The 10,559-nt window shown below is 49.1% G+C and overlaps 1 protein-coding gene across 1 annotated transcript; it reads left to right on the plus strand.

Moving 5' to 3' along the window:
- Positions 1-2,556: 2,556 nt before the first annotated feature.
- LOC134222400 (uncharacterized) lies at positions 2,557-5,768 on the plus strand. Its single transcript, XM_062701551.1, has 2 exons — positions 2,557-3,522; positions 3,600-5,768. The coding sequence occupies exons 1-2, from the start codon at positions 2,557-2,559 to the stop codon at positions 5,766-5,768; spliced, it is 3,135 nt and encodes a 1,044-aa protein (XP_062557535.1).
- The last annotated feature ends 4,791 nt before the right edge of the window (positions 5,769-10,559 follow it).

Below are 10,559 nucleotides of genomic sequence, written 5' to 3' on the forward strand. Positions count from 1 at the left end.
ACAAGCGCCAATCGACACCGCTCCCTCCCGGAGCTCCAACAGCTTCGAAGACACGTCGGTCAGTCCCACCAGCTGGCACTCCTCGTTCTACTGCACCTGTTATGGTATCGATTCCTCTTACCGCGCTCGAACCGCGCACAGTTAAGATTTTGGAAGGTAAGAAGAATCCACATGTCGCACTGCAGGAACTCAGGAACCGGGTTGAGCAGTGCGAGCGTCGCGCCAATCCAACACCTGACCAACTGGAAGATTTGAATGTGCAGCTCGAGCTATGCCGGAAGGTTCTGGAAGGGTCCCAGACCGGCGCGGAAGCAAACGACATCAGCAATCTGGCGGAGGTACAGCAATCAAAGCACGCGAGCCCGTCGCGCTTGGTAAAACAAACCGGCACAATCCCTAAGGCGAATCGGAAACTGCAGTCGGTTCCCGAAGGCGAACTGGGAGCAGTAGGTGGTGCCTTCCCGCAGAGACATCTCTGGCCACTGGAGAAGGCGGTAAGCCAAACCGGCTGGCCGTCGGTGAGTAAAACGAACCCATCATCTGAAATCCATCCGAATGATATGGAACCCCTAGGTAAGCGTCAAGCCTTGAGCCATTCTATCAAAAATATAAACAAGAAAGCGTCCAATTATTGCCCCAAGACCAAGAATCAAATTACCCAAGGGCAGCTGCGAGTTAACGCGCGCCCGGGCGAGCTTTGTATACCTTCTACAAATTCCCATGACCAGCTGCGAGATTCACTCGCGCACGAGGTCAATGCGGCTGTGTACCACAATCAACCTGAAAAATGATCAACCGGTGTTCAAACGCATAATCTACCCTCGCGTAAGGTTGATCCGAAATCCGAAAGTGTTCAATAACACCAAGTGATTCTCAAGCCAGACCGAGCTCGCCCCACACTGCAGCAGCTTGCAGCAAGGCAGTCCCTGGCTCAGCTAAATGGCCAATCTTCATCTCAAACTACCGGTTTTTCGGATGGAAAAAATATGCTCCGCTTACAACGATGCCTATCTGGTCCTGCTTTCGAACCAGTTCGCAGTCAGTTGGTACTTCCGGCAGCAGTACCACAAGTGATCGAGACCCTACATATGCGGTTTGGACGTACGGAGCTGCTGATCAGCGTCTTGCTTTGGAAGGTGCGAGAAATTCCAGCTCCTAGGTCCGACAGGTTGGAAGGGCTGATCGAGTTCGGAATGGCGGTGCAGGCACTGTGCGATCACATCGAAGCAGCGGATGAACGCGCTCACCTATCGAACCCATCGCTACTGCAAGAGCTTGTGGCGAAACTTCCCGGGGATCAACGAATGATGTGGGCGGGATACAAACGAGGATTCCAATGCGTCGATTTGAAAACCTTCGGTGATTATATGGCAACAGTGGTACGGGATGCAACTAGTGTGGTGACCTTTGAACCGGAGGTAAAACGGAGCAGCGTTCGTGACCGTCCGAAGAACAAAGGATTTGTTAACTCTCATGCAACGGAAGCATCTGCAAAACCAGAGGATTCATTACGTGAACACAAGGAAATGCCGAAGCACTTCGATTGTACTCACTGCAACAAAAGCGGACACCGAGTGCGTGACTGCAATGCGTTCAAGCAGTTGCACGTCGACGATCGCTGGAGATGAGTGCGATTCTTGGGTCTGTGTCAGAACTGTTTATTCAGCCACGGAAGACGCGCGTGTCGCGGACGAAAGCTCTGTGACATCGGAGGGTGCCAATTCCGCCACCATCCGCTTCTGCACTCTTCTAGAGGTCCACCAAAGCCGTCGGAACTCACGATGCAGATAGCTGAAAATCACACTCATCGCCACCTGGCTTCTTCGACGCTATTTCGGATCATTCCAGTGACTGTACACGGAAGTAAAGGATCAATTGACACATTCGCCTTTCTCGATGAAGGTTCTGACCTGACGTTGGTAGAAAGTGATTTGGTTACCTCGCTCGGTGTGAAAGGTAATACCCTTCCTCTATGTCTACGGTGGACCGGGAATACATCTCGCGTAGAAAAAGGCTCGCAGCAGATTTCGATCGAGATCGCTGGAATCGGTCAACAAAAGCGGCATAAGCTGCTGAATGCGAGAACGGTTAACAACCTAGGACTCCCTGCTCAAAGTTTCCAGATAGAAGAAGCGGCTCAACTGCACAAACACCTGAATGGCATCCCTATTACTAGCTACCAGAATACACTGCCCAAGATCCTAATTGGGGTAGACAACTTGCGTCTGGCGCTGCCTTTGAAAGTACGGGAAAGTTGGTGCTTCTACGAGCTTCGAGGAAACAGCAAACACGAATCCTACAGTTTCCATGTTTGTGAATGTTCCTGCGACGAAGCACTCCACGAGGCAGTGAAAGAATTTTTCGCCGTTGAAGGAGTTGGCGCCCGACCGACAGAAATCACGCTGACGAAGGAAGAGGAACGAGCTCTCACCATTAGCTACTACTCGGCAAATAGGAAATCATTTTAAAACAGGCCTCATATGGAAAGAAGACCAGGTGAAATTCCCGAACAATTACTCCATGACAGTGCGTCGACTAAAGTGTCTAGAACGCAGAATGGATCGCGATGCAGGACTGAAGGAGAATCTCCACCGGCAAATTCGCGAATACCAGGCAAAGGGCTACACGCACAAGGCTACGAAAGCGGAAATGGAAGCAGCAGATCCTAGAAGAGTGTGGTATCTTCCGGTGGGAGCGGTGATAAACCCCAAGAAGCCGGGGAAAGTCCGTATCATCTGGGACGCAGCGGCCAAGGTGGATGGTATATTCCTGAACAGCACACTTCTTAAAGGCCCCGATCAACTCTCTTCTCTTCCGGTCATTCTTTTTTGCTTTCGGCTGTATGGAGTACCACTTAGCTCGGATATCCAGGAAATGTTTCACCAGATCCGAATCCGTGAAGAAGACAAGAGCTCCCAGCGTTTCTTGTGGCGTGGCAAACCGTCCGAAAAGCCAACCGTCTACTTGATGGATGTCGCCACATTTGGCAGCACCTGTTCACCAGCTTCGGCACAATTCGTAAAAAATCGGAACGCTGAGCAACATCGAGAGCTTTATCCCGAAGCGGCGAAAGCGATTGTCGACGACCACTACGTCGACGATTATCTGGCGAGTTTCAGTTCGGAAGAAGAGGCAGCAAAGATAGCAAGCGAAGTACGATACGTACACAATAACGGGGGATTCCAGCTACACAATTGGCGGTCGAACAGTGCTACGGTACTAGAGCGTCTGGGTGAAGTGCAACCTGAAACAGACAAGCAGCTAAACCTGGTAGATGCAGCGAAATCCGAAAGGGTACTCGGAATGCTGTGGAGCCCTTCAACCGATGAACTGAGTTTTTCCACACAGATGAGCGAAGAGGTGCAAACGCTGATCCATACAACGACACGGCCGACGAAGAGACAAATATTACGGTGCGTTATGACCCTATTCGATCCGTTGGGGCTGCTCTCTCCGTTTATCATACACGGCAAGGTCCTTATTCAAGACCTGTGGCGCGAAGGCACGGAGTGGGACGAGCAAGTCAGTGACATCGTCTTCGCAAAATGGGAGAGATGGGTACAGATGATCCAGTACATTGCCAGAGTCCGGATTCCCAGATGCTATTTCCGTCATGCCAACAAGAGGACGTACCGCAATTCCGAGACGCTAGTGAGGCAGCATACTCTTGTGCAGTCTACCTGCGTACATTCGACAGAGTCGGAGATCCGCAGTGCTGCCTAATTGCAGGCAAATCGAAGGTCGCCCCGCTGAAGCCGTGGTCGATTCCCAGACTCGAACTGCAAGGGTGTGTCCTAGGTGTACGATGGTCGAAATTCGTCAGGGAAAACCACGATGTCCCCGTCTCCGACATAGTGTTTTGGACAGACTCCAGGACAGCACTGGCCTGGATCAAGTCAGATCCTAGAAATTATCGGCAATTCGTGTCCTTCAGAGTAAGTGAGATTCTGGAGCACACAACAGCAAGTCAGTGGCGATGGGTGCCATCATCGTCCAACCCAGCGGATGAAGCAACTAAATGGGGCAGTGGACCTTACTTTCACCACGACAGCAAGTGGTTTCAGGGACCCGACTTTCTACGGCTTCCGGAACATGAGTGGCCCCGCTCGAAAGAGTCAGTGACTGCTACTAGTGACGAAATGCGTACGCCAGTTCTACATCACTGTTCATTTCAACCGGCGATTGATTTCGACAGGTTCTCATCCTGGGATCGCCTACAACGAGCAACAGCATACGCTCTCCGATTCATACACAATTCGGCCCAGAGGCGTACGAAATATACGGGACAACTGCAACAAGCAGAGCTACGGGCAGCAGAGGAAACCATTTTTAGGTTGGCACAGCGGGAATCATATCCAGATGAGATAGCAGCACTATCGAACAAGGCGCCGAACGAGACCGGGCAGGAGGTCATCGGGAAGCATAGCTCCATCTACCGACTGATGCCAATCTTGGATAAACACGGCTTGTTACGAGAGCGCGGCAGGGTCGGCGCGGCAGAGGACGTCTGCTACGACGTGCGCCACCCCGTAATCCTACCGAGAAAACACCGAGTAACGGAGCTTCTTGTACATCGATACCACCACCACCTCCGCCATGGCAACGCAGAGACAGTTGTTAACGAACTTCGTCAGCGGTACACTATCCCTAGACTCCGCGTGGTGGTCAAGCAAGTCAGCCGTAACTGCGCTTATTGTAAGATCCGTCGGGCTAGGCCGGCGAACCCACCAATGGCACCACTTCCAGCTGCGCGCCTGGCACATCATGAACGAGCCTTCACGTATACCGGGGTGGACTACTTCGGACCACTGTTGGTGAAGTTGGGAAGATCCAACGTCAAACGATGGATCGCATTGTTTACATGCCTGACAGTGCGCGCCGTTCATCTTGAAGTCGCTTATACGTTATCCACAGAGTCCTGCATTTCCTGCGTCCGTCGATTCGTGGGTCGGCGGGGACCACCCGCCGAATTTTTCAGCGACAACGGAACAAATTTCCAAGGTGCCGATCGAGTGTTGCAGCACCAGATAAGCCAGGGACTGTCAGCAACGTTCACCAGTACCAACACAAAGTGGAACTTCATTCCGCCGGGAGCACCACATATGGGCGGGGCATGGGAACGCTTAGTGCAGTCAGTGAAAGCAACGATGGGCGAAGCGTACTCCGAGGAGAAGCTGGATGACGAGGGGCTGCAGACACTGGTCGTGGAGGCGGAAAGTATAGTCAACTCAAGGCCTCTGACGTACTTACCACTTGAATCCGAGGAAGCAGAAGCACTCACTCCGAACCACTTTCTGTTGCTGAGTTCAAGTGGAGTGAAGCATTCAATAACCCAAACCGAAGAGGGCCCGCGAAGCGAGCTGGTTCGCCGAAAAATTCTTGGGAGATCCCACGAGCAAATCCGCACCAAGCTTGACGCTTTCTGGAAACGCTGGTTGGTAGAATACTTGCCGGTGATCCGTCGACAACCAAAATGGTTCGATGACACCACAACGATGATCGCAGGAGACTTAGTGATGGTCGCGGAACCCTTTAAGCGTATTGGATGGAAACGCGGACGAATTGTACGTATGATTCCGAGTGCAGATGGGCAGCATCGACAAGCCGTCGTGAAGATAGGACAGAAGAGTCTGCTGAGGCCGGTGACAAGGCTGGCGTTACTAGACTTGGAGGTGAAATATGAAGTTCCAGAAGGCTCCGGACTACACCCAGGGGAGACTGTTAACGTAGAAATGGTGTACTGGTCACCCTGCTACCGTCGTTTCTAAAGCGGCGCCGAACCTGTCGAAGCGGCGCGTCGACCGTAGTGACAGACGTCCTCGAGTGACGGACGACCTGCCACAAACCATTTCCGGCCCTTATTTCTTATTACAGTTCGCAGTAAAACAAAGTGCAGCTCGCGTGTGGAAAATAAAACCTTAACTAAAAATAGGATAGCAGTAGTGCATAAGTAGTTTATAGTGAATAGTGTGTATTTGAGCCATATTCACACTGTGAAAGTTAAATACGTTGCTTTTGAGACGAGTTTATTAACTCAACCAATTGAGGTTAGTTTAGGTTAGTTTCTGAATTCAAGCCCTAATCATTGAATTCCTTAGTCCAGAGCATAGTTCGTTGTCCGAGTCCGCCGCCAGTCCGTTGATCTGTAGATACCTGAAAAGAGAAAGAAAAGTAAGAAGAAATTAAATAGAAATAATCAAATACTAAAACTAAATCGAATAGGTCTTGTCTCACGTGGACGTAAAATCGAACCGTAGGGTGCGCAAACAAAGGGCACACCGAATTGTAAGAGCATTCTAATACTATCATGGAATATTGTACTTACCATTTGAATTATATTGCAGTTGAAGCAACAACAACAACACCAATAATAATAACAACAGAATACAAATATCGTTCGCTATCAAAACGGCTCGCCTAATTATTTGACCCTACGACAGCCTTGACAGGCCCTCTACACCGTACGAGTTAATCGATCTAGCAACCAGTATGGTTTCCGTATGGCCATTCTATTATCGAAGCCAGTTCGTTCGAATCGCGCCGGAGACTAAGACTAAGACTTTCGTGCCTGTTGTTCAACATTGCGCTAGAAGGTTTCATGCGGAGAGCCAGGTGTAACAGCCGGGGTACGATTTTCAACAGATCCAGTCAATTTATTTGTTTCGCGGATGACATGGACATTGTCGGCCGAACATTTACAAAGGTGGCAGAACTGTACACCAGCCTGAAACGTGAAGCAACAAAAGTTGGACTGGTGGTGAATGCCTCAAAGACAAAATACATGCTTGTGGGTGGAACAGAGCGCGACAGGGCCCGCCTGTGAAGCAGTGTTACGATAGACGGGGATACCTTCGAGGTGGTCGAGGAATTCGTCTACCTCGGATCCTTGCTAACGGCTGACAACAACGTTAGTCGTGAAATACGAAGGCGCATCATCTGTGGAAGTCGGGCCTACTACGGGCTCCCAAAGAAACTGCGGTCAAAAAAGATTCACCACCGCACCAAATGTGTCATGTACAAGACGCTTATAAGACCGGTTGTCCTATACGGACATGAAACATGGACAATGCTCGAGAAGGACTTGCAAGCACTCGGAATATTCGAGAGACGGGTGCTTAGGACCATCTTTGGCGGTGTGCAAGATGACGGTGTGTGGCGGCGAAGAATGAACCATGAGCTCGCCCAGTTCTACGGCGAACCCAGTATCCAGAAGGTAGCTAAAGCCGGAAGGGTACGATGGGAAGGGCATGTTGCAAGAATGCCGGACAGCAACCCTGCAAAGATGGTGTTCGCTTCTGATCCGGCAGGTACGAGACGACGTGGAGCGCAGCGAGCGAGATGGACAGACCAGGTGCAAAACGACTTGGCGAGCGTGGGGCGTATTCGAGGATGGAGAGATGCGGCCTCGAACCGTGTATTGTGGCGTCAAATTGTTGATTCAGTGTTATCTGTTTAGATGTAGACTAAATAAATGAAAATGAAATGAAATAAGGAATGGCTTAACTCGAGGAGGCTGTCACTTGCGCATCATAAGACAGAAGTTTTGGTGGTGCATAACCGCCATGGGTTGCAGCAAGCGAGGATAAGAGTAGGGACCTGCATAGTTAACTCCGTGAGGTCTCGGCGCAAGTGCTTCGCTGCTCAAATGGCAAAGAGAATGGGAGACCGCAGTCAAAGGTCGTCGGACCCACTCCGGATGTGTCAGATTGGGTTAGTAGAAAGCATGGACAGGTTCCTACACAGGTTTGGCTTCCCAGATTCTGTGATGCAGTGAACACCTCGCTCACTCCGACAACAAACATGTCGCGGGTGGGCTGCGGGGACCTTCGTATGGAAATATAGGTTCATGCGCGGTGGTTGCTGTCGGGGTGCTCGTCTTCAAAATGGGATCATGATATGGACCGCTAGGTTACTATCATAGCTTGCGATCGTCGGGTGGTGAGTTTACCACCCTGGAAGTCGATGTAGTGTGTAACGCCGAGTGCGTCAGTATAGGCGTGAGCGTCCTCAATAGTCCCCACTGATGTATTGCTTGATTGCGGACCGGGGTTAAGGACTGGTGAAAGGATTTTAGTTTTAGTGGGTCGGGTAAGAAATACATGACATACTACCTGAGTTAACCTCCTCAAGTGTCTGGTTGCAGATTTCCGTTTACCCTTGCTCAAGGAAAAAAACTGATGAATATTTTAAAAATCTTTCGCCCAAGTATTAACTTGTGCGGTCAAAGCTCACCTGTTCCACGACGCTAATTCAGCTGAGGCCTTTTGATGGATCAATCTGCAGCCGGTGGACCAACCACCCCAACGTCACTAGACTAGCAACGCCATCGTTAGATTTGCAACACCGTCTTTATAGTGTATAATCTAATATGAGTGAAATTTGCTTATAAATCAACTCACAAATCGGCTTCAACAAAGTTTGAAAACCTACCCACCTCCTCTTAAACGCACATGGGACTCGAGGATTAAAAGAGGCCTTTCGAGCCCACCTCGTTGATTGCCGTTAGTCAGACCAGCAGCTCGGTTTCGAAGGACATTCCTCGTAATGTAAATTAAGTTAAATATATTGTTTGAAACTAAGCAAAAGGACTTCTTTCAACCAGTATCCGATGTCCTTGGTTTGGTTTTCTCGTAGAATATGTCGAGGTTTCCCATGCTCTCAAAAAATGTGTTATAGGGTAACCGTACCCTTAGTGGAGGTAGCACCAGTAGTGGAGGTAGTGGGGTTTTAATGAGATTTATCATATTTATATAGTTTACGATGGTTTCAGTTGATGCGTCGTGCTTTAAATATCCTGTTAAATGCAACTTATCGTAAGATTTCGCTTGAAAAACTATTGAAAACAATGATTTTCCTTAACAAAATTGACTCCCTTGCACCTATAGTGGTGCAACTGTACCAATAGTGGCGAGTCTCATAAGAAACCAATGGATAGCACCACTATAGGAACCAAAATTATTTTTTACCGCCACTAAAGGAACAGTGTACCCATAGTGGTGCAAGCAATATTTGATAATTGTTGATGTTGAATGAAATCTATCTCATTTTTGTTAGCAAATTTATTAGTTTATCTATTGACTAAGATATTAAAGCAGTGCATTTCCCATAATTATCAATTTTTAAAAAATATTTTCTTTTGTGGATCTACTAATACCCCCACTATTGGTACCGTTACCCTAGATAAATGGAATGCCATCCCAAGCATATCTGTCCCATGTCGATTTTTATCAGTTTTGAGTTTTATGCACCAAACGTTCTAAATTAATGTATATTTTATTGTGAACAAATAAATACATATAGTTTGTTCGAAAAATTATCGGGTCATTTGGTCCAATTGTAGAATTTGTAGCCTCTCGGCTGCTCCGAAGGAGAATTTGATAGGAAATTGTTGAGCACTGGGTCACAGACAAACAGACATAACACATTGAACATTTACTCATCAAATTCATCGTCGTTGAAATACTAACGACATCTATTGATTTCAGTTAGTTGGGCAAATCACGAACCAGATGGCGGTAGTGAGCAAACGTTAAACGAGAGCAAAAACGATGTGCGCGCCTCGAGCGATCGATTGACCATCTAATGATTATTTGAATTGGCCAGTAAATCAGTTAACGATGGGAATTTGACGAGTGTCATGTCTGTTTGTCTGTGACTGGGTCGTAAGCTAATTAGCACCGCTACATTCACTACGCCATCTAGCACTTACCTTTGCGGGAGCATCTATTGCCGCGTAACGTCCCGGAGGAGAAAGTCAACCGATTTCACTGACGAAAGAGGATGAAAGGACAAAAAATTGTCGTTTTCCAAGGTGGACTACAACAGACCGAGGCTTGAATACCTGTTTAAGGGCACGGATCGAAAGCAAAATCCAAAATATAACCAAGCAGGGAGTACGTTCGTGAATGAATTCTTAAACGCAATAACTAGCTTAAAATTATTGGTTTTATTGGGCCATTAGGCCTTTCTATGGGTACTTGCGTATGGTTTGATGATGTATCTCGTTGGCTAGCATGCTGCTTGATGAGGAGGGCCCTCCGACGGGATCTGGGTTGTGGCGGTTACTCACGGACCGATGGGGAGGCTGGTCGCTGGACGACGGCGAGATGGTGTCACTAAAGTCCGGAAGCGCGTCGTAGCGGGAGGCTCCACCGAGTTGAACGGTGTGGAGGCTACTCACGGACCGGTCTAAGGCGTTGGAAGCGGTACGATGACGGTATTGGCTTTCTGCGGAACAGCGTCGAGCGGTTTTGAAGCGGGATACTACCGGTATTTTGCTGAACACAAGGTCAGATTCCGCTGGATCACCACCCTCGTCGCTTCGAATGATGGGAAGAGGTCGGATCCGGCTTGATCAAGTTCTCGGATTCCCGATACCCTACGCCCTGCGCTACGTTAGTCGGGGAACAGCAGCTCCAGACCGTCCGTCGAGCTTCGAATGGGGTTCCTTAAAGATCCGCCAGTTGTCGTGGTCGCTGGAAACGAGAAGAGGTCCTCCGGGAATTGCAACCGAGGCCACCAAAAAAGAGAAAAGGCCCGGAATCAGACACGGGCCTGTT

This window comes from Armigeres subalbatus, chromosome 3 (assembly GCF_024139115.2).
Source record: "Armigeres subalbatus isolate Guangzhou_Male chromosome 3, GZ_Asu_2, whole genome shotgun sequence".
Classification (NCBI taxonomy): domain Eukaryota; kingdom Metazoa; phylum Arthropoda; class Insecta; order Diptera; family Culicidae; genus Armigeres; species Armigeres subalbatus.

What these genes read in the sequence shown, in the direction of transcription:
- LOC134222400 (XM_062701551.1), top strand. Translation starts at nt 2,557, where the DNA reads ATGGATCGCGATGCAGGACTGAAGGAGAATCTCCACCGGCAAATTCGC. An exon ending in GCACGGAGTGGGACGAGCAA is followed by an intron (nt 3,523 to 3,599) that starts GTCAGTGACATC and finishes CCGGATTCCCAG; the next exon opens with ATGCTATTTCCGTCATGCCA.